A 25,600-nucleotide genomic window follows, 5' to 3' on the forward strand; every position below is an offset into this window, starting at 1 on the left:
AGACATGACCCCACTTTCAGGGAGCTCTGCTGCAACTCTGCAAAAGGCACAGTGCCTTCTCCCACGAAGCAGAACTCGCAATACTTAATTATACTTAAGCTGCTTTTTTGTAATCTCTGTTGCTGCCTAATTTACTCTGCACATCACACTTTGTTGCACCTTGTTATTGCTTTTTCTCTTTTATATATTCTTTTGTTACTGCATTACTTACTGTCTGTACATGTACATTGCACCTTTCTTCTTTACTGAATACTACTTGGCATCTCTTTAAGGGTATTCTTCATTCATAGTTATTTTGTGAATCCTTCCCATTTATATGGCTCTATTGGTTATCATGTCAGTCATATGGGTTATATCCCAGTGCCAATTTTTGGCCTAGGAAACAAGTACTGGCACAATATGCATAATATTTAATGTTTTTATTTGTCTTCTCTAGGTTTTTCTACTTGTTACTTAGTAAATATATTTTTTTTTAATTTAGGAAATGCAACCAATTTTTGTACAATTATTTCCTCTTTTTTGCAATTGCATTTGATTTACATGTACTTTGCAAGGCACTCCATCAATATACAGGTAGTACAGTCTCCATTGCTTCTTTTTGATAAAACAGCCTCACCCAGTGTAATGAAATATTGACTGCCAATGAAATACTGACTTTCTTGCCAAGGAAAGAAGCGTCACTCAATAGATTCCCTTGTGCTGAATTTTTTATTGGGCCCATCAATGTGAATGGGCCCAAGGTGGCCACCCTCCCTTTCCCCAGTGGCTATGATTTTGTCTGGAAATGAACCTCTAGAGTCATCAATTATTTTAATGAGCTCAACAATCTTAATGAGAATACATTCATAACTTAGAGTATTTCTACAAAACTTGTAGCAAAAAAATATTGCAAGGATTCTTATTCGTTCTCTCTTTTATAACAGGACTTTGGGGAACAACCTTAACTGAAGATACAGCAGAAGACCGAGAGCTGTTTGTAAAAACCACACTGAGGGAATTACTGGTCTATATTATGTTCTTGGTGGACATCTGTCTCTGTAAGTTTGGTCATAAATTCTGATTGTTGCTTTTAAGATACAAGAAGGTTCATGGTGAATTTATTTTGTTACACCATAGGATCTAGTTCCCACATTTCTGTTTTTGTCATTTTGGCCATAGATGTGTTATGTTTGCAATCAAAAGCTTACTTTATACCACTGAAAGAGATTATAAAAAGGTATTTCACATGATGTAATGCAGTAGAGCCACACATTGTTTAGGGGATGTTAGAGTTTTCCATACCACCGGATTCTTGATTTTGGAAATTTTTGCTATACCCACCAAAAAAAAAACATCCTGCAAATAAATCAATAAAGAGAAGCACAACCAAGATTTTCCGTGAGATTCCTGTGTTTTCTTGCATGCACTGCTATTTTGATGTCTAGCCACAGATTTTCAATGATGTTCAGATCAGGGAACTGTGAGGACCATTGTAAAACCTTCAGCTTGTGCATTTTGAGGTCTATTGTGGATTGTAATGTGTGTTTAGGATCATTATCAATTTGTAGAAGCCATCCTGTTTTCAACTTCAGCTTTTTTTCCAGAAGGTGTTATGTTTGCATCAAGAATCTGATGAAATTTCATTGAATCCATTCTTCCCTCTACCCGTGAAATGTTCATCTAGCCATTGACTGCAACACAACCCCAAAGCATGATTGATTCACCCCCATGCTTATTGGTTAGCAAGATGGTCTTTTCCTGAAATTCTCTGTCCTTTTTTCTCCACACATACCTTTGATCATTGTGGCCAAAGAGTTGTATTTTAACCTTATCGGTCCACAGAACTTGTTTCCAAAATGCACCAGGCTTGTTTAGATGTTCTTGTGCATACTTCTGACACTGAATTTTATGGTGAGGACTTGTCACGCATGGTGTAGGTAAGACTAAGTGCAACACAAAGTGAAAAGGGAAAGGGAGCCCAACACTAAGGAAGCAGGAAGTGGAGCTGCCTAGGCAGATCTAACGTCACCCTGTCTACCCTAAGCGTCCCTATATAGATTCTGCACCTATCACCGAACAGGATACCTGCCTAATAATCCCTGCCTAACCTAGCAGTAAGCCCTTTCTTAGGGAAGGACTGGGTAGGCTGCTCGATCCCCACTATAACTAAAGACAGATGGGATACACAAACAAGGGGAACACTTAGCTTGAGTAGACTCAGAGAGAAACACAGATGTCCTCCAAACACCAAATTGGAAGATAGCTGACTGGTATAGCTCCAAGCCTCAACAGGGAACTGGAAATATCACTGGCAACTCACAGCAGCAAGCTTGGAGTTATAAACACCCAGGTCCAGGTGTGTCCATTAAAGCCGGGGGAAGGTTGCAACTGAGTCATAGAGTCAGAAAGACCTGGAAGAAGTCTGCAAAGCAAACTGCTGAAACCTTCTGCTGCCAGATGCAGAGCAATGGTCTGCAGCCTCTGACACACTCGTGACAGGATTCAGAAGAGGTTTCCTTCTGATTACTATTCCATGAAAGCCATATTTGAGCAGGTGTCACTGAACCATAGAACAATGTACCACAACTCCAGAGTCTGCTAAATCTTTCTGAAGGTCTTTTGCAGTCAAGCGGGGGTTCTGATTTGTTTCTCTAGCAATCCTACGATCAGCATTCACTGAAATTTTGCTTGGTCTTCCAGACCTTATTTTGACCTCCACTTTTCCTGTTAACTGCCATTTCTTTATTACATTTCGAACTGAGGAAAGGGCAACTTGAAAATGCTTTGCTATTTTCTTATAGCCTTCTCCTGCTTTGTGGGCCTCCACCATTTTCATTTTCAGAGTGCTAGGCAGCTACTTAGAAGAACCCATAGTTGCTGTTTTTTGGCACAATGTTAGAAGTTGGGTTTTTATAAAGCTTTGAAATTTGCATCACCTGGCCTTTCCTAAACAATGATAGTGAACAAGCCATAACGTTAACAGGCTAATTAAGGTCTGAAACCTGGGTTAAAGTTATCTGAATTCTGAACACAAAAATCTCAAAGGGTGGCCAAACTCTGTATTGGCCCATTTTTCATTTTGTCATTTTTAAAAAGTAAATCATGACACTATTTTTTTTTTTGCTTAAAATAGAAAAGGAAATGTGTCATCTTTATTTTTAGGTCTTTTAGAGATCATTTCATCTTCAACTTGCTTAAAGGGCACCTGTCACCCCGTTTTTTGAAGATGAGCTAAAAATACCATTAAATAGGGGCAGAGATGGGCGTTACATTAGTGTCTTTTGTGTGCCTTTATAACCTACCTAAGCTGCTGAAATACCTTTGTAAAGACGCCGTTTTCTGCTGTCACTCACGCTGGTCTGGTTATATGGGCATGGTGACAGCGCTGTTTCTCCACCATTACGTTGGTGGCGTAGTGGTGTGCGCATGTCCAAAGCGAAGATCCACTGCCCAGGAGATTCAAAACAGCACGGTCTACGCTATTTGCCGTTTACCGGTGGGCGCGGCCATCTTTCATGTGGCCGCGCGTGCGCAGATGGAGCGCTCTGCTGCCCGGGGCTTCAGGAAAATGGCCGCCGCGATCTCCATCTGCGCACGCGCGGAATCCCGCGGCCATTTTCCTGAAGCCCCGGGCAGCAGAGCGCTCCATCTGCACACGCGCGGCCACAGGTAAGATGGCCGCGCCCACCGGTAAACGGCGAATAGCGAAGACCGCGCTGTTTTGAATCTCCTGGGCAGTGGATCTTTGCTTTGGACATGCGCACACCACTTCGCCACCAACGTAATGATGAGCAGGTTTCTGGGGGAGAAACAGCGCTGTCACCACGCCCATATGACCAGACCAGCGTGAGTGACAGCAGAAAACGTCGACTTTACAAAGGTATTTCGGCAGCTTAGGTAGGTTATAAAGGCACACAAAAGACACTAATGTAACGCCCAGCTCTGCCCCTATTTAACGGTATAGCTCATCTTCAAAAAACGGGGTGACAGGTGCCCTTTAACTGTTCACAATAACATGAATTTTGACCAGAGGTGTCCAAACTTTTACATGTCACTATAATCCCTGATCAATGGCCAGCTGGACATTAGGAGAAACTACAGTGCCCAATAGTTTATTTGGGAATGTGCTCATACCTCACCAAAAATATCTTCAGTAGCCAGTTCAGAATATATTGAAATGGTTCATTTAGTATCCACTTCCTGCCATGTGTTTTTCCATGATGTACAAAGATTATGCACAAAGTGATGTCATTGTACAGGACTAATGCACACATGGATGTCACAACCTAGATAATACTACATTGGTAAAAAAAATTATTATCGGGAATTTGTCCATAAGGGCATGTAAGTCATAGGAAGCGGAATATGATATCTTTTTTTTTTAAATTCATTTATTAATTCCAGAATAAACTATACAATACACATGTTTGCATTCGTTATTATCAATTACAGTATGGAATACAGATGGTTACAATGCATCATCTTATCTAAAATATTACGAAAGTAACAAACTATGTATGTTGAATCGCTGATGTCTTATAAATCACCTATTATATAACATTAACTACATTAACTTTTAATAGTACGCCGCCAAAAAGTAAGTTCCATACAGAATTCACCCTTTAAGTGATGCCCCCCAAACCACGAGCCCAACTCTTGCATAATTGTCAAGTTAATGGGGATTATAAAGTATTATGAGAGGAGTTCCATCTACCCCAGATCCTCCCGAATTTACCTGGACATCCTCTGTTTTGATATAGTGCACGTTCATACGGGATGATCGAATTCACCAGATCAATCCAGGCTCTGAGAGATGGGCAGGAACCACCCATCCATCTTAATGCTAACACCTTCCGTGCCATAAAAAGTGCCTCTCGCAGAAATATTCCGGTATAGTAATCCCAAGCCTCCGCATCCCACACCCCAAACAAGCAGATCAGTGGTTCAAGTGGGACAGGAATCAGTAATAAGGATGTTAATAATGTCGTCACCTCCTTCCAATAATGAAGAATAACAGGGCACTTCCAAATCATATGAATGAAATCTGCATCACTTGAGTGGCACCTCAAGCAATCTGACGAACGAAGGCGGCCCATTTTAAAGGGTCATTTTAAACTGGGTCATTTTATTATTAATTGAAGGAGAGACTTTAGTTGGGGATTCCAGAATATCCTCCCACTCTTCTCCCGATACATCAGGAAGAAGTCCCTCCCACTTCCCCTTGATAGAATTTATAGTAGACCCAACTCCCATGGACAACAGATAAGTATATAAGGAGGAAATAAGTCCTTGAGGACCCTGTGAGTTGAGAATACCTATCAAAGGTAAAGATGAGATAGCTCGATCTGTACCCATATTCCGCATGTGTGATTGAAAGGCTGATCTTAGCTGCAGATAACGGAAGAATTGAGATCTCGGAATACTGTGAGTGTTCTGTTGTTGTTCGAAGGATACAAAGATCCCTTGGTTATATACATCTCCCACCGAAAGGACACCATACAAAATCCAAAAATCAGTGGATGGGTGGCCCAATAATCCCGGAAAGTAACTATTATTCCACAGGGGCATTTCAACTACTACATCTACAAATCCAATGACTTTTTTAATTTGCCTCCATATTAGTCGTGCCAGCCGAAGTAAAGGCAGCAAACGAGGAGCATTAACTTTCTCTAGTTCCAGAAACCCCAGTGGACAATCAACCCGGGCAGAGTGGAGTAGATGGCTCTCAGAGTTAGGCAGGGAATTACTGGGCATCCATTTAGTTATCGCCTTAGCCTGACCGGCAAGATAATATAAGTAGAAATCTGGCAGAGCCACCCCACCCCCCTGCTTCGGCCTCTGTAGTGCAGATAATTTAAGTTTGGGTCTAGTCTTCCCCCATATAAAGGATGTAGCCAGGGAATTTAAATTCGTAAAGAAGTTTGGGTATGGGCATGGCACTATGTTGAAGGCAGTAGCTAAGTTTGGGGAGCAATATCATTTTTATTAGGTTAATACGGCCAGCGACAGAGAGCGGGAGTTTATTCCAGGTTGCAAATTTAGTTTTGACCAAATCTAATAGTGGATAGATATTAAGTTGTAGATCTAATTGACTATGTTGAGACATGTGGATACCTAAATATTGGAATATGATATCTTGATATCTGTTTTCCGATGTCTTATTCCAGATATATCCATGTTTTACTTAATATATAAATGAGCTGTTCAGGACGATGGGCCAGACACTGATCTGCATGAGAATCTGCCTCCAGAGATTATTTTAAATTAAGGGGGAGTTACCAGTGTGAGACATGTAACTAATATAGAACAGTAGAACTGAACTTTGCTTTTTTACAAACACATTTGCTGTAGCTCTTATAGCTCTGCTATATTGTAACACTGGCTGCCTGTGAGATGGAAGATGAAGCTGAGAGGAACCTGCAGATGTGTCAGTTATAATCACACAGAGTTCTGCAGTTAGATCAGGAGAGCAGAGAGCGCTCACCACACATCACATTGGTAACTCAACCTTCAGGTAAAATAATATCTGGAGGAAGATTCTCATGCAGATCAGTGTCCGGCCAATAGTCCTGAGCATCTCATTTACATATAAGAAAAACATGGATTTCTCTAGAATAAGACATTGGATTGCAGATATCAAGGTAATACTTTTTTCAATTTCCTATGACCTACATATACACTCACCGGCCACTTTATTAGGTACACCTGTCCAACTTCTTGTTAACACTTAATTTCTAATCAGCCAATCACATGGCGGCAACTCAGTGCATTTAGGCATGTAGACATGGTCAAGACAATCTCCTGCAGTTCAAACCGAGCATCAGTATGGGGAAGAAAGGTGATTTGAGTGCCTTTGAACGTGGCATGGTTGTTGGTGCCAGAAGGGCTGGTCCGAGTATTTCAGAAACTGCTGATCTACTGGGATTTTCACACACAACCATCTCTAGGGTTTACAGAGAATGGTCCGAAAAAGAAAAAAAATCCAGTGAGCGGCAGTTCTGTGGGCGGAAATGCCTTGTTGATGCCAGAGGTCAGAGGAGAATGGGCAGACTGGTTCGAGCTAATAGAAAGGCAACAGTGACTCAAATCGCCACCCGTTACAACCAAGGTAGGCCTAAGAGCATCTCTGAACGCACAGTGCGTCGAACTTTGAGGCAGATGGGCTACAGCAGCAGAAGACCACACCGAGTACCACTCCTTTCAGCTAAGAACAGGAAACTGAGGCTACAATTTGTACAAGCTCATCGAAATTGGACAGTAGAAGATTGGAAAAACGTTGCTTGGTCTGATGAGTCTCGATTTCTGCTGCGACATTCGGATGGTAGGGTCAGAATTTGGCGTAAACAACATGAAAGCATGGATCCATCCTGCCTTGTATGGAGCATCTTTGGGATGTGCAGCCGACAAATCTGCGGCAACTGTGTGATGCCATCATGTCAATATGGACCAAAATCTCTGAGGAATGCTTCCAGCACCTTGTTGAATCTATGCCACGAAGAATTGAGGCAGTTCTGAAGGCAAAAGGGGGTCCAACCCGTTACTAGCATGGTGTACCTAATAAAGTGGCCGGTGAGTGTAGACGGTTTAGGAGTAGTGTTGAGCGATACCGTCCGATACTTGAAAGTATCGGTATCGGAAAGTATCGGCCGATACCGGCAAAGTATCGGATCTAATCCGATACCGATACCCGATACCCATACAAGTCAATGGGACACCAAGTATCGGACGGTATCCTGTATGGTTCCCAGGGTCTGAAGGAGAGGAAACTCTCCTTCAGGCCCTGGGATCCATATCAATGTGTAAAAGAAAGAATTAAAATAAAAAATAGGGATATACTCACCCTCCGACGCAGCCTGGACTTTACCGCCGTAACCGGGAGCCGTTGTACCTAAGAATGCGCGCTTGAAGGGCCTTAGATGAGGTCACTGCGCTCTGATTGGTCCGTAGCAGTCGCGTGACCGCTACGCGACCAATCACAAAGCAGTGACGTCACCTAAGGTCTTTCAAGCGCTTGAAATACCTTAGAAGACGTCCACAGCTTCTGATTGGTCACGTAGCGGTCGCGTGACCGCTACGCGACCAATCACAAAGCAGTGACGTCTTCTAAGGTATTTCAAGCGCTTGAAAGACCTTAGGTGACGTCACTGCTTTGTGATTGGTCGCGTAGCGGTCACGCGACCGCTACGGACCAATCAGAGCGCAGTGACCTCATCTAAGGCCCTTCAAGCGCGCATTCTTAGGTACAACGGCTCCCGGTTACGGCGGTAAAGTCCAGGAGCCGCCGGAGAGGTGAGTATATCCCTATTTTTTATTTTAATTCTTTATTTTACACATTGATATTAATCCCGATACCGATTCCCGATACCACAAAAGTATCGGATCTTGGTATCGGAATTCCGATACCCGCAAGTATCGGCCGATACCCGATACTTGCGGTATCGGAATGCTCAACACTATTTAGGAGTAATGATCCTACTGACAGATTCTCTTAACTAACAATGCACAAAAATCACATGAACAGTGATGTTACAGTAAAGGGAAAATTGATTCATAAAAATACTGTGCATGAGTAATACACAGTGATGTCACAGGACAAGTCTAATCTAAGAACGATAAAGCGCGTGATGACATCATAGAACATCAATAATGCACACAAAATGTCAGTAGGTGCACAGTGATGTCACAGCACAAAAAGAAAAAGGAAAAGTCAAAAGCAGGGAAAATAAGTCAGAATGAACAGTTGCCATTTTTTTTCTCTTGATCTTATTTAAATATATATATTTGTACCTGTTTTACGGCTGTAAATACAATATAATTAGTGAATGTGTCGCATTTAAGCATCTTGCTGAATAACTTTGAGTGTGCATATAAAGACAACCATCCCTTTAGCACTAACATGGTAGAATAGGGTGAATTTGCACATGTTTTGTAGTACAGAATCTTATGAGCTTTATGCTCCCCAGGTAATTTACTGTACAAACTGATTTATTACCTGGCTTCCAAAATTTGTTTTTGCATGAATCTAGACTATAATGTGTACATTGAGAAGCAGGTGCTGTTTATATCAGGTTTTTATGTTAAATGCATTTAAAAAATTGGGATTAAAAAAAATTTGAATGAAAAAAAATCAAAGATCTTGCAATGTTCATACTGGCCATTAAAATCAGTATTAGACTCATACTTGTTCTTTTAATTAGCCATATGGACATAAACAGCAATAAACTGAGTCAGACGCTATTGACTTGTATAGAAATATTTTCTACCCATGTTCTAATCTGAGCAAAGTCATTGTGAACGAAGGTGAGCAGTGACATCACTTACTGCAATCAGTGCATCCTGGGTTATCTGCTCTATTTAGAGGGTTAATTAGTCAGTGTAAACCTGTCTGTAATTGTTGGAAGAATACCTATTATTGTATATATTGCATCAACTACTATTTACTACTGTTTAATAGTGTTGAGCCACCCCCCTAGTGTTCGAGTTCGGTTCGGTTCGTCGAATTCAGCGTGTTCGACGAACACCGTCGAACCTCATTGAAACCAATGGCAGGCAAACACAAACACATACAAACACATAGAAAACACAGAGAAAACACCTTAAAAGGTATCCAAAAGCTGACAAACTGCTCAGAAGACACAACAAACACATGGAAAAGTCACAAGTACATATAGTCATACGAAAAGAAAAGAGGTGGAGGAGTAAAAGGAGGAGGAAACACAGATATAGGCATGTCATGCCCTTCTAAAATCAAGAGTAAAAATCTAAAATCAGCCTACCAACACCCAGATGTCGTGACAAAAAAATTTAAAAAGAAATATCTTTAGGTAGAATGGCGGCGGGTCAATTCAGAACACTTTCCTTAGAAGACGTAGTGGTACCCCCATTGGGAGTTGTGCCAAAAAAGGAACCCAATACATTCAGACTAATCCACCATTTGTCATATCCAAGGGGCAGGTCAGTAAACGACAACATCGACGCGGAACCAAGTACAGTATTATGTACTGTACCTCCTTTGATGAGGCAATCAGGCGGTCAAGAAGTTGGGAAGGGGCACCCTAATGGTCAAAACAGACATTGAGGGGGCGTTCCGGTTGACTTCTTATGCCTGGGCCCAAAAGATTCGCCACATTGTGAATACACGCAGTAGTCCACCGGTGAGAAGGAGAGAGCTGGAGGGAGAGCGGACACCCTAGAGCCGAGGGGTTAGATTGAGAAAAGAAGAAGGCGGTGTAGCTTGCTTCATGGGTGGGGTACTCTGCTGAGTAGCAGAAACTGCTACTAGGCCCAAAAGGATTTCATGGGCTAGATGCACTATACACTGAAACAGTCTATTAACAATGATAAACAGTTTTAATGTGCAAATCAAGTTGAGCTTTTGGTGAACGAACAGTTATCGAACAGAAACTCGTACAGCCGAATTTTAAGCAAATTGTTTGAGTTCGTCAAACGACTCGAACACCGCCCAAAACAGCTCGAATTTGAAATTGGCGAACAGTTCGACTCGAACACCGCTCATCTCTACTGTTTAATAGTTCACAAGTTTCTGTCTCCAGCAATAGTGTTATATTTCCAGTAAAGCACTGTTAAAAAAAAACAATAAGTTCCTGTCCACTGTGTGTGTGTAACTGGAGCACATTTTACTTTCACTTTACAAGCTGACAGAAAAAGATGCTACGATCCTATAAAGCTATAAGATCATTCAAGTCATTCAAGATGACTGTGAAGAAACAAGATTGTATCTTAATTTCCCAGACAACCATGTTTTTGTAAAACCAAAAGAACTGGCTTTTTATCTGCATATTGGCTTGTGAATTTAAGTGTTTATGTCTGGTGGGTCAAGAAGACAGACTTGCCAACTGATATACTATCTAACATACTGTGTAAGTCTGTAGTAGTGACTGTACATTGAGTGTGTTAAGCTTTGTTTATTGATGTGTGCTTATATGCTAATAGTGCTACTTAATCCCATCACCATTGTTTACCTTATCTTGATGTTGGACTGAAAGACCCTGGGTAATTCTAAAAATAGCTTACATGCCTTGGGTATAAAAAGACTCAGAGATCACATCCTGAGAGACTGAAGTAAGACAGAGCTACCAGCCGGACATTCTGCAAACCACCCAACAGACAAGAGAAAGGACTGCAGCCAATTCATCATGGCACCATCACGAGGGTCACTGATCTATGATTCTATAGGAAATAACCCAGGGGTTTTCGGCTCCGGTTGGAAGGACACAGATCTGATCCAGTGACCATCTCTGAACCATGGATCTGTTTGGAGAAAGCCAGGGTTGGGACCTGCTACTCACCTGGTTCCATGGAGATGGTCAGATAAGCCAGGTGGTGACTCTCGTTTCCACTGGCTTTGGACCTTGTATGGACTCTATGGACAGTTCTTGGTCATCTCCCTATGCTTGTCGTTACCCCTTCTCTGTGCGTTCATCCACAGATGGAGCAGCGACCCTGGGAGCTCTGACATCATGTCATACTGGAAATACGTGGAGACGCAGTGATATTTTAGATGCGCCCATGTAACCAAACAATTCCAGCCATGGTGAGATTGTTATTGAGTTTGCTATTGTGTGTTGTGGTTCAATAAAGTATTGCCACACTGTTTTACCTTAACCCTATGTTGTTTGTGTAGTGTATTGCCCACTGGGAGATAGAGCGGGCGTTCAGTGGTATGAGCCGTGGTCCATGCAGTCTTGCTAAAGACAGCCAGGCCAGCAGACCAGAGCACCCACTGACCCCGTTTCTCCACAATGACTTTTGGGTTTTCATTGGCCATTGGCTGTAAGCCATAATCACCAACAATAACAGAAATAAACACTTGAAATAGATCACTCTGTTTGTAATGACGCTATGCAATATATGAGTTTCACTTTTTGTATTGAAGAACTGAAAGAACTGATATTCTAATTTATTGAGAAGCACTTGTACCATTTGAAAAACTGTGCTATCTTTTGCTCCTAAATAAACATATATTTACTGCTGAACAGCTGGACAGTTCAGAGATAGATCTGCTACCAAGAGATTATGGGTCCAGAGACCCGTAAACCAAAAGACAGAGAACAGCCCAGAGGAGAGAGAACAACATTGTACTAAGAAGCAAAAAGTCACCAAGAAGACATTAAGTAAACCATAAACCACCGAGCAGTAATATAAAAGACCAAGTTTATCAAGAATTTCAAATATATAAATTACATACTTGAATACATCAAGAATATGTGGAAGAGACATGGAAACAGGCAAGGAGAGGATGATGGTCCAATAGGACATAGGAAATTATAAAGGAGAATTCACCATAACTTACAACAGCAGTAGGGAGAGGTGAAGGCAACTAGGTACCGTAAGTGCTAACCCATAATAATTAAATAGTATAGGGTGCCGCAAGGAGAGCTTCAGTGGTCTGGACATATTATGGGTAAGCAATTGATAGACTGCACCAGCTCATAAATCTATTGTGTATGGTTTACTATTTAATTATTAGGGGCTAGCACTTACCTGATTGCTTTCCCTTCCCCCTACTGCTGTTGCAAGTTTTGAAGAAGGATTTAAAAGAGGTTAGGCAGATCCGTGTTTTTACACAAAATGTACAGACGGAAAGTGGATGTATATTCTCTTATATTTGGATGATGTGATTATGGTTCATCAAGAGGAAACAGAAATTGCAAAGATGACTAAAATTCTGAATCAGCACTTTAAAACTAAACACCTTGGTAATTATTATTTTCTAGGGATCCAAAATCAACTCAATACTGAATCAGTTTGGAATGTCAGAAGCCAAACGTATATCCAGCCCAATGGAACCATCCTACTTAAAGTTGGAAGGAGAAGAAGATCTGTTACCTAACAATGAAAAATACAGACAGGCATTGATGGCACTTCAATATATACCAACTATGACTTGATTGGATATCACAGCAACCATTGGAATTCTCTGCAGATATGTGGAAAAACCGTGCCAAAAAGACTGGAATGCCCTTAAGAGAGTTTTCCAATATTTGAAAGAGACTCAAGACATAAATTTAAGGATATCTGCAACAGGAGATCTAAAAATCACAGGCTATGTCGATGCAGAGAGAGTAGGCTGGTGTCTTAAATGATTGTAAATCGACAAGTGGATATTTGTTCAAGCTTGGAGAAAGTTCAATTTCCTGGTCTAGCAGAAAATGATTGTCTGTAGCCTTGTCATCTACAGAAGCAGAGTATGTATCTGCAGCCCACGCAAGCCAAGAGCTTATTTGCTTAAACCAATTGTTAGGCAATCTTGGAAAGCCATCAACTCAACCAATGGTGATTTCGGAAGACAACCAAGGATTCATTAAACTTGTATGCAGTGAGAAAATCAATGGGAGAACCAAACACGTTGACATTAAACATCATCACTAGCTTCATTTGATAGAACGTGGAAAAATTTAGTTTGTTTTTTTTTAGACTGACCAGATGATAGCTGATATTGTGACACAGGCACTTTGAAGAGCCAAATTTGAAGAATTTAGAACCACTTTGGGAGTAGCAGGATAAGTAGTTTATGAGTGGGGATGTTGAAATAATGCTTATTATTGTATATTGCATTAATTACTATTTAATATTTACTATTATTGTTTAATAGTTATCGTACCAAGAAAACACCCAAATGATAAAAGGTGAAAAAGAGGCATAAGCAAATATATTTAAAACATGATACTTTTATTAGACAAAAAACATTTTTTTTTAAAAAACACAAGACAAGGAAATTCAAAGAAAATACTGATGGAACAAACACCAAAAAAGGGGGAAAAGGACAAAACTGCATAACACTATAGCACCTTCCAAATATTTAATTATATTTATGGGAATCAGCCCTATAAAAATAAATATAAAGTGGCCCGTGCACACAAAACTTATAACTAAAAAAAACGCATCTCTATGTTAGAAGTAATACCCAGAGACTACTTTGTAGACAAACCTATATCATGTGTACATATTGCTCAAACATGCATATATATATTTGCCTCTATATTACAATCTACAAAGTGCCTAGTGCTAAAGTATTGCGGTAATCAGAAAGTCATTTCCATAATAGTTTGAATTCTCACAAAACAAAGTGCCAATGTGCCTGCACCACCTAAAGTAAACTGAAGGTGTCTAGTGCAAAAGGTAACTCGCAAATGTAATAATAAGCAGTAGCAGCAGAGAACCTATTTTACTCACATATATGTGTGTCCTTTCCTGTGTGTCCATCAGTAATCCCGACAGCGCCGTTTCGCCATAATGGCTTCTTCAAATAGGGGCATGTATGTGCGCTGCATCGCCCCGTATATTTATACCCCCACTCGCAGCTGCAAACAATATCGGCATACCCGGCTTGTTACTGCGCATGCGCCAACAAAGGAAACTCCCTCATAGAAAATGAAGTCTTCCTGAACACCGCGCCTGGGACGCAAGCGTGAGACGCTCTACATCACCAATTGTGAGCGGAACAGAAAGGCATTGGGGAGCTCTTGTCTGCGCATGCGCCCTCCAGGAGCCGAAACAGAGCAGCGGTTTGGCGGATACACCGCATTCAATATAAGATTGTGAGCTTAAATAAACCGCGCCGTATGTAGACAGGTGACTATGCGCCTATACTGTGAAAAATGTATAAACATATGTGGTGAAATATATAAAGTGCTAAAAATGTGAAAATACAATATCAAATACTATAATATATTATAAAAAATATAAATAAACATATATAGTGATATTATGCTGATAATGAGTGAACATACAGATTAGTATCAAATTCAATAATATAATATAACTAGTGGATAATTATTATTTAAGACACTCTTAATATAATTCATATAAAAAATGCATCAGAATAAACAAATAAATATATAAGTGTATATAATACCCGAAAATAAATACTAACAATAAGAATAACAGTACAATTACTATGGACTATAATAATCATAAAAATGTCCAGAATATTCAGAGCCAAAAACCTGCTGCGACCCCAACACTATAACACAAAATAAATTTACAAAATTAGAAAAAAAGGAAAAGGAAAGGGAAAAATACAGAACGAAGAACAGTTTTGAAGGGAATGGTTTCGTATTCAATATACTGCTAATGACGAGAGCTTTCAATTCCAAGAATCCCAAGACGCTCATAATCTTCAAAATTCATAATTCTCTTTTCTTCAAATGCAGATAGGGACAAGGACACATCCCATAACAGATCCTTAATAAACTAAGATAAAAATACCATGATTAAAAATAACAAAGGCAACACACAAACAAAAACAATTATTAAAAACAGGAAAAACAGGAAATATTGCTATAATATATCTATAGAGACCTCAATTTACAAGAATGTACATCACAGAAAGGCATTAAAGCCTAAACTTTCATTGAGGCCTTGGGGAGCCATAGTCCCCAGTAGAAAAATCCACCTACTTTCTCTCTGCGCTAGAATTTTACCAATGTTACCTCCCCTAGACCCCAGATATACTTGGTCTATAGCCTGAATTTTAAGGCCTGATGGATCACATTTATGATATAATTGAAAATGCCTTGGCAGCGTTTTAAGGGTTCTGATGTCTTCACATATGATATGACTGATTTTTCAATATCCCTTATATGTTCCCTTGTCCTCACCCTCAACTCTCGTGTGGTTAAGCCTATGTAGATTTTATTACACGGACAGCGGGCATGATATACTACTCCTTTTGATGTACATGTCAGGGTCTTCCATATCTTGTAGACCTTAGTTCCATCATAATTATCAAAAGAGGTACTTTTAAAATGATTATTGCACGCCTTACAGGAATTGCAAGGGAAAAAGCCATTTAGTTCAACCCTTGTCTTTTTTGCAGGAATTTCTGAGTAATGGCTATGCCCCAAAAGATCACCCAAATTCTTCGACCGTTTTGGTGTCATTAAAGGATGACTAGGTAAAATTTTTTTCAAAATTGGGTCCGATAATAAGACCCCCCAATGTTTTCGCATAATAGACACCAATTCCGGCCATTGTTTGTTGTATTCGGTGATAAACCTTACCTGATTATTTATCTCTGCTTTCCCTTTTTTCCTTTGGGTATACAAAAGATCTTCTCTAGAGCATCTTGATGCCTTTTTAAACCCTCTCTTTATTTGTCTATTGCTATATCCTCGATCTTTTAGTCTTCGGGTGAGGTCCTCCGCTTGACATTTAAAATCTTCTTCTGTAGTACAAATCCTTTTTATCCTCATAAACTGTCCCGTAGGGATACCATTTAAAGTAGACCTATGGTGGGCAGAAGAGGCACATAAAAGGGTATTTGTAGCTGTAGGCTTTCTGAATACATCTGTGACAACCCTTCCATCAGGGAGGGCCTCTATCTGCACGTCTAAAAATTCTACCTTTCTACCATAATTGTAGGTTAATTTAATATTTAAATTGTTTTGGTTCAGTCTTTCCATCAAAATACATAGATTTTCAATAGAGTCCTCCCAAATGAAAAGGACGTCATCTATGTATCGACTCCACCCATGAATTGCCTCGTTGCCCAAAATTCCGTCGTCCTGGAAAATCATGCGCTCCCAAAACCCCATAAATAAATTTGCATATGTGGGGGCACATTTGGCCCCCATGGCTGTCCCTTGCATTTGTATATGCAGCGCCCCCACTGCCGCAGGGCCGAGGGGTACCCGGTACCGGGCCTCTGAGTCTCTGCTCTGGGATTGTCACGGTGGCTAGGCCCGGTCCGTGACCCTGCTGAGGGGCGTACAGTGAAAGATGTAGATGGTGGTAGTGGTGCGGTGTAGTGCCGGTCGCAGTAAATAACGAGGACACAAGGTTGCAGTCTTTTTACCTCTTTACTGAAGGTCTCTGGGTCCTCAGTCCGGAATACGGTTCACCAGGCTGCGCAAGTCCGGCCGGTCCGATGGCACCTCCAGAGTTCTCTTTGCAGGTGGAAATCTGTGCCTTCCTGCTAGTGCTATGTGTTGTGGTCCTCCCATGCTGTGCTTACAGGATAGTCCCCACAACTGTTGTGTCTGTTTCTCGTGTTCCCTCACAACTCGATTAGATGATCTTCTGCTAATCCTCCGTCCCTCCCGGTGTTATGGTTGGGACGCACCCGTATGACGGGTAGGCTCGGAGCTCTTCCGGGACCCTAGAGTCGCCCCTCTCCACTGGTTGCCCCCTATGTCTGCGTAGGTGATTTAGGTGAGACAGCCCGCCTGTGACTGACTGTCCTGCCGTTGGTTTGAAGTATTGCCTGAAGCTGTATATAGAAATACTTCCTCGGCGTTCCGGCCGCCGGCTGTGCGCCTCAGTAGGATGTTGCCTCGATCTTACAGCACGACTCCTACTGGTATTCTCCTTCTTGCTTCAATCTCGTTTCTCACTCAGCAAAATATATCTCGCTTCTAATCCTTCCTTAGGGCACCGCCGCTATGCTGAGCAGGCACGGTCCCGTGACTTTCCTTCTCGTTGCCAGGCCTCTGTCAGGTTCCCAAACCTGACAGGGACCCTACCGAATCTTCCCCCACAACACCCTCTGCCACAAGGTGTTGTCTGGTTCCAACCCAGTCAGCTTTCTGACTAACTTCCTGCCTGACCCCCAGTTTACCCACAGTGGTGAGGAGTGGCCTAATAAATAGCACCCTTAGCTCCCCCTGGAGGCCCGACTGTGAAATGTATTGGTGAATGTGATACCTGGTCAGATGAACTCTTTCAGTGCCATCGGACGTACCATAGCCCCCCTTAGCGGCGGAGCCACAGTACTGCAACAGCCAGGACTCTGGGGCGCTGCATATATATATATCTTTATTGAAAATAAAGACATTGTGTTCTAATATAAATTTTAACAATGTCAAAATCAATTCAATTAGGGGTGGGTCCAAATTACTTTCATACAGATAGTGTGAAGCTGCATTTAAACCATCAGAATGCCTGCTTGAGGAATACAATGCTTCCACGTCCGCTGTGACAAAAATTGCACCTTCCTCCAGTTGCAAAGAATCTAACCTCTGCAGCATCATTGTTGTATCTTTTATATACGAAGGCAGAGCCAACACGAATGGTTGCAAGTAGTGATCTATAAGTGCACATACTGTTTCACATAACCCCCCTATACCCGACACTATGGGCCTTCCAGGTGGGTCCACCCCCAGTTGGTTTTCTAATATGGGTGTTGAAGATAAAAAAGCTTTGAGAGAGTTGCAGTCTTTGGAGAATGTAGTAGTAAAAAAAGCTGATAAGGGTGGTAACATAATTATATGGCCCAATACCTTATATGAGAAACAAGTAATGAAGACCTTAAATAAAAAAGGATGTTATAAGAAATTGGACTCTAATCCTCTGAGGCAATTCCAACAGGAATTAGTGGGAATTTTAGAAACAGCGTATGAGGATGGAATTATCCCGAAAAAATTTGTTGAAGTGATCAGTAAATTGCAACCCAAAATGGCTACTTTTTATATTCTGCCAAAACTGCACAAAGACCCACTGGACCCACCTGGAAGGCCCATAGTGTCGGTTATAGGGGGGTTATGTGAAACAGTATGTGCACTTATAGATCACTACTTGCAACCATTCGTGTTGGCTCTGCCTTCGTATATAAAAGATATAACAATGATGTTGCAGAGGTTAGATTCTTTGCAACTGGAGGAAGGTGCAATTTTTGTCACAGCGGACGTGGAAGCATTGTATTACTCAATCAGGCATTCTGATGGTTTAAATGCAGCTTCACACTATCTGTATGAAAGTAATTTGGACCCACCCCTAATTGAATTGATTTTGACATTGTTAAAATTTATATTAGAACACAATGTCTTTATTTTCAATAAAGATATATATAAACAAATGCAAGGGACAGCCATGGGGACCAAATGTGCCCCCACATATGCAAATTTATTTATGGGGTTTCGGGAGCGCATGATTTTCCAGGACGACGGAATTTTGGGCAAACAGGCAATTCATGGGTGGAGTCGATACATAGATGACGTCCTTTTCATTTGGGAGGACTCTATTGAAAATCTATGTATTTTGATAGAAAGACTTAACCAAAACAACTTAAATATTAAATTAACCTACAATTATGGTAGAAAGGTAGAATTTTTAGACTTGAAGATAGAGGCCCTCCCTGATGGAAGGGTTGTCACAGATGTATTCAGAAAGCCTACAGCTACAAATACCCTTTTATGTGCCTCTTCTGCCCACCATAGGTCTACTTTAAATGGTATCCCTACGGGACAGTTTATGAGGATAAAAAGGATTTGTACTACAGAAGAAGATTTTAAATGTCAAGCGGAGGACCTCACCCGAAGACTAAAAGATCGAGGATATAGCAATAGACAAATAAAGAGAGGGTTTAAAAAGGCATCAAGATGCTCTAGAGAAGATCTTTTGTATACCCAAAGGAAAAAAAGGGAAAGCAGAGATAAATAATCAGGTAAGGTTTATCACCGAATACAACAAACAATGGCCGGAATTGGTGTCTATTATGCGAAAACATTGGGGGGTCTTATTATCGGACCCAATTTTGAAAAATATTTTACCTAGTCATCCTTTAATGACACCAAAACGGTCGAAGAATTTGGGTGATCTTTTGGGGCATAGCCATTACTCAGAAATTCCTGCAAAAAAGACAAGGGTTGAACTAAATGGCTTTTTCCCTTGCAATTCCTGTAAGGCGTGCAATTATGATGGAACTAAGGTCTACAAGATATGGAAGACCCTGACATGTACATCAAAAGGAGTAGTATATCATGCCCGCTGTCCGTGTAATAAAATCTACATAGGCTTAACCACACGAGAGTTGAGGGTGAGGACAAGGGAACATATAAGGGATATTGAAAAATCAGTCATATGTGAAGACATCAGAACCCTTAAAACGCTGCCAAGGCATTTTCAATTATATCATAAATGTGATCCATCAGGCCTTAAAATTCAGGCTATAGACCAAGTATATCTGGGGTCTAGGGGAGGTAACATTGGTAAAATTCTAGCGCAGAGAGAAAGTAGGTGGATTTTTCTACTGGGGACTGTTGTGAAATTGGATTCTGGGCTCCCCCGGTGGCCACTTGTGGAATTTAACTTGTGTGCATCATCCCCTCTGTTCACCTGCTCCTATCAGGATGTGGGAGTCGCTATATAACCTTGCTCCTCTGTCAGTTTCATGCCGGTCAACAATGTAATCAGTAGCCTTTCTGTGCATGTTCCTGCTACTAGACAACTCCCAGCTAAGTTGGACTTTTGTCCTTGTGTGTTTTTGCATTTTGTTCCTGTTCACAGCTGCTGTTTCGTTACTGTGTCTGGAAAGCTCTTGTGAGCGGAAATTGCCACTCTGGTGTTATGAGTTAATGCTAGAGTCTTAAAGTAATTTCTGGATGGTGTTTTGATAGGGTTTTCTGCTGACCATGAAAGTGCCCTTTCTGTCTTCATGCTATCAATAATCAGAACCTCCCACTCCCGTCTCCAAGACTTTACACGTGCGGCGCCGATTCTTTGGAATGCACTACCTAGGTTAATACAATTAATCCCCAATCCCCACAGTTTTAAGCGTGCCCTAAAAACTCATTTGTTCAGATTGGCCTACCGCCTCAACGCATTAACCTAATTATCCCTGTGTGGCCTATTAATAAAAAAACAACAACATAATCACGTTCCTCCATCATGTTCTCATACACTTTATGCAGTTAATAGCCTCTGTGTCTGTACTGTTACATACTTAGGCAGTTAACTGGTTCATGCAGCTTTACATGAACACCCGAGCCTTACACTATGGCTGGTCCAAATAACTAAAGCAATTGTTACCATCCACCTCTCGTGTCTCCCCTTTTCCTCATAGATTGTAAGCTTGCGAGCAGGGCCCTCATTCCTACTGGTATCTGTTTTGAACTGTGATTTCTGTTATGCTGTAATGTCTATTGTCTGTATAAGTCCCCTCTATAAGTTGTAAAGCGCTGCGGAATATGTTGGCGCTATATAAATAAAATTATTATTATTATTATTATTATTATCTAGTAAGCGGACCTCGATTTTGCTAAACCTATTTTCATACTACGTTTGTCATTTCATCTAAAATCACCGCCAATATATGTGGGGGCCTCTGTCTGCCTTTTGGGAAAATTTCTCTAGAGGTGAGCCAGGACTGTCTTTTCCTCTGCTAGGATTAGGTAGTTCTCCGGCTGGCGCTGGGCATCTAGGGATAAAAAAACGTAGGCATGCTACCCGGCCACTTCTAGTTGTGCGGCAGGTTTAGTTCATGGTCAGTATAGTTTCCATCTTCCAAGAGCTAGTTCTCATGTATGCTGGGCTATGTTCTCTCGCCATTGAGAATCATGACAGTTTGACCGGCCCAAAAAAGGGTTAAATTACTGGCTGAGAAAGGAGAGAAAAAAGAAGTCTGCTACAATTTTTTTTTTTTTTTTTTTTTCTTTCCTCTAGTTCTGAGTGTGCTCTTAATTGAATCACTTGCTAGTCTGCCTATACTGCAGCCTTCCTCTCTTCCTCTCCTTCTAATCCTTGAATGGCTCTGTGTTCACCTGTTTCAAATGGATCTTCAGAGTGTAGCTACAGGTTTGAATAATCTCGCCACAAAGGTACAAAATTTGCAAGATTTTGTTGTTCATGCACCTATGTCTGAGCCTAGAATTCCTTTGCCTGAATTCTTCTCGGGGAATAGATCTCACTTTCAAAATTTTAAAAATAATTGCAAATTGTTTTTGTCCCTGAAGTCTCGCTCTGCCGGAGACCCTGCACAGCAGGTCAGGATTGTAATTTCCTTGCTCCGGGGCGACCCTCAAGACTGGGCTTTTGCATTGGCACCAGGGGATCCTGCGTTGCTCAATGTGGATGCGTTTTTTCTGGCCTTGGGGTTGCTTTATGAGGAACCTCATTTAGAGCTTCAGGCGGAAAAGGCCTTGATGTCCTTGTCTCAGGGGCAAGATGAAGCTGAAATATACTGCCAAAAATTCCGCAAATGGTCTGTGCTTACTCAGTGGAATGAGTGCGCCCTGGCGGCGATTTTCAGAGAAGGTCTCTCTGATGCCATTAAGGATGTTATGGTGGGGTTCCCTGTGCCTGCGAGTCTGAATGAGTCCATGACGATGGCTATTCAGATCGATAGGCGTCTGCGGGAGCGCAAACCTGTGCACCATTTGGTGGTGTCTACTGAGAAAACGCCAGAAAATATGCAATGTGATAGAATTCTGTCCAGAAGCGAGCGGCAGAATTTTAGACGAAAAAATGGGTTGTGCTTCTATTGTGGTGATTCAACTCATGTTATATCAGCATGCTTTAAGCGTACTAAGAAGCCTGACAAGTCTGTTTCAATTAGCACTTTACAGTCTAAGTTTATTCTATCTGTGACCCTGATTTGTTCTTTGTCATCTATTACCGCGGACGCCTATGTCGACTCTGGCGCTGCTTTGAGTCTTATGGATTGATGCTTTGCCAAACGCTGTGGGTATGATTTGGAGCCATTGGAGGCTCCGATACCTCTGAAAGGGATTGACTCCACCCCATTGGCTAGTAATAAACCACAATACTGGACACAAGTGACTATGCGTGTTAATCCGGATCACCAGGAGGTTATTCGCTTTCTGGTGCTGTATAATCTACATGATGTTTTGGTGCTGGGATTGCCATGGCTGCAATCTCATAACCCAGTCCTCGACTGGAGAGCTATGTCTGTGTTAAGCTGGGGATGTAAAGGAACTCATGGGGACGTACCTTTGGTTTCCATTTCATCATCTATTCCCTCTGAGATTCCTGAATTCTTGTCTGACTTTCGTGACGTTTTTGAAGAACCCAAGGTTGGTTCACTACCTCCGCACCGGGAGTGCGATTGTGCCATAGACTTGATCCCGGGTAGTAAATACCCTAAGGGTCGTTTATTTAATCTGTCTGTGCCTGAACACGCTGCTATGCGAGAATATATAAAGGAGTCCTTGGAAAAGGGACATATTCGTCCTTCGTCATCTCCCTTAGGAGCCGGTTTTTTCTTTGTGTCTAAGAAAGACGGCTCTTTGAGGCCGTGTATTGATTATCGACTTTTGAATAAAATCACGGTTAAATATCAATATCCGTTACCACTGCTTACTGATTTGTTTGCTCGTATAAAGGGGGCCAAGTGGTTCTCTAAGATTGATCTCCGTGGGGCGTATAATTTGGTGCGAATCAAGCAGGGGGATGAGTGGAAAACCGCATTTAATACGCCCGAGGGCCATTTTGAGTATTTGGTGATGCCTTTTGGTCTTTCAAATGCCCCTTCAGTCTTCCAGTCCTTTATGCATGACATTTTCCGCGATTATTTGGATAAATTTATGATTGTGTATCTGGATGATATTCTGATTTTTTCGGATGACTGGGACTCTCATGTCCAGCAGGTCAGGAGGGTTTTTCAGGTTTTGCGGTCTAATTCCTTGTGTGTGAAGGGTTCTAAGTGTGTTTTTGGGGTTCAGAAGATTTCCTTCTTGGGATACATTTTTTCCCCCTCTTCCATCGAGATGGATCCTGTCAAGGTTCAGGCTATTGGTGATTGGACGCAACCCTCTTCTCTTAAGAGTCTTCAGAAATTTTTGGGCTTTGCTAACTTTTATCGTCGATTTATTGCTGGTTTTTCTGATGTTGTAAAACCATTGACTGATTTGACTAAGAAGGGTGCTGATGTTGCTGATTGGTCCCCTGATGCTGTGGAGGCCTTTCGGGAGCTCAAGCGCCGCTTTTCTTCCGCCCCAGTGTTGCGTCAGCCTGATGTTGCTCTTCCTTTTCAGGTTGAGGTCGACGCTTCTGAAATCGGAGCTGGGGCGGTGTTGTCGCAGAGAAGTTCCGACTGCTCCGTGATGAGACCTTGTGCTTTTTTTTCCCGTAAATTTTCGCCCGCCGAGCGGAATTATGATATTGGGAATCGGGAGCTTTTGGCCATGAAGTGGGCTTTTGAGGAGTGGCGTCACTGGCTTGAGGGGGCCAGACATCAGGTGGTGGTATTGACTGACCACAAAAATTTAATTTACCTTGAGTCTGCCAGGCGCCTGAATCCTAGACAAGCGCGCTGGTCGTTGTTTTTCTCTCGGTTTAATTTTGTGGTGTCTTACCTACCGGGTTCTAAGAATGTTAAGGCGGATGCCCTTTCTAGGAGTTTTGAGCCTGACTCCCCTGGTGATTCTGAGCCCACAGGTATCCTTAAAGATGGAGTGATATTGTCTGCCGTTTCTCCAGACCTGCGGCGGGCCTTGCAGGAGTTTCAGGCGGATAGACCTGATCGTTGCCCACCTGGTAGACTGTTTGTTCCTGATGATTGGACCAGTAGAGTCATCTCTGAGGTTCATTCTTCTGCGTTGGCAGGTCATCCTGGAATCTTTGGTACCAGGGATTTGGTGGCAAGGTCCTTCTGGTGGCCTTCCCTGTCACGAGATGTGCGAGGCTTTGTGCAGTCTTGTGACGTTTGTGCTCGGGCCAAGCCTTGTTGTTCTTGGGCTAGTGGATTGTTGTTACCCTTGCCTATCCCGAAGAGGCCTTGGACGCACATCTCGATGGATTTTATTTCGGATCTGCCTGTTTCTCAGAAGATGTCTGTCATCTGGGTGGTGTGTGACCGTTTCTCTAAGATGGTCCATCTGGTTCCCTTGCCTAAGTTGCCTTCTTCTTCCGAGTTGGTTCCTCTGTTTTTTCAAAATGTTGTTCGTTTGCATGGTATTCCGGAGAATATCGTTTCTGACAGAGGGACCCAATTCGTGTCTAGATTTTGGCGGGCATTCTGTGCTAGGATGGGCATAGATTTGTCTTTTTCGTCTGCTTTCCATCCTCAGACTAATGGCCAGACCGAGCGGACTAATCAGACCTTGGAGACATATTTGAGGTGTTTTGTGTCTGCGGATCAGGATGATTGGGTTGCTTTTTTGCCTTTGGCGGAGTTCGCCCTCAATAATCGGGCCAGCTCTGCCACCTTGGTGTCCCCGTTTTTCTGTAATTCGGGGTTTCATCCTCGATTTTCCTCCGGTCAAGTGGAATCTTCGGATTGTCCTGGAGTGGATGCTGTGGTGGAGAGGTTGCATCAGATTTGGGGGCAGGTGGTGGACAATTTGAAGTTGTCCCAGGAGAAGACTCAGCTTTTTGCCAACCGCCGTCGTCGTGTTGGTCCTCGGCTTTGTGTTGGGGACTTGGTGTGGTTGTCTTCTCGTTTTGTCCCTATGAGGGTTTCTTCTCCTAAGTTTAAGCCTCGGTTCATCGGCCCATACAAGATATTGGAGATTCTTAACCCTGTGTCCTTCCGTTTGGACCTCCCTGCATCCTTTTCGATTCATAATGTTTTTCATCGGTCATTGTTGCGCAGGTATGAGGTACCAGCTGTGCCTTCCGTTGAGCCTCCTGCTCCGGTGTTGGTTGAGGGTGAGTTGGAGTACGTTGTGGAAAAGATCTTGGACTCTCGTGTTTCCAGACGGAAACTCCAGTATCTGGTCAAATGGAAGGGATACGGTCAGGAGGATAATTCTTGGGTCACTGCCTCTGATGTTCATGCCTCCGATCTTGTCCGTGCCTTTCATAGGGCTCATCCTGATCGCCCTGGTGGTTCTGGTGAGGGTTCGGTGCCCCCTCCTTGAGGGGGGGGTACTGTTGTGAAATTGGATTCTGGGCTCCCCCGGTGGCCACTTGTGGAATTTAA

At 42.1% G+C, this 25,600-nt stretch overlaps 1 protein-coding gene across 1 annotated transcript in view; it reads left to right on the forward strand.

Annotated features, from left to right (window-relative positions):
- The window catches only part of PKD2L1 (polycystin 2 like 1, transient receptor potential cation channel), a 150,605-nt gene that overhangs the window by 50,397 nt on the left and 74,608 nt on the right, over window positions 1–25,600 (forward strand). Inside the window, exon 2 of the mRNA XM_077259014.1 lies at window positions 924–1,037. Coding sequence (XP_077115129.1) covers window positions 924–1,037 — 114 coding nt within the window. The remainder of the gene's footprint in view (window positions 1–923; window positions 1,038–25,600) is intronic.

The sequence above is a fragment of the Ranitomeya variabilis genome, chromosome 4, assembly GCF_051348905.1.
Source record: "Ranitomeya variabilis isolate aRanVar5 chromosome 4, aRanVar5.hap1, whole genome shotgun sequence".
NCBI classification, from domain to species: Eukaryota; Metazoa; Chordata; class Amphibia; order Anura; family Dendrobatidae; genus Ranitomeya; species Ranitomeya variabilis.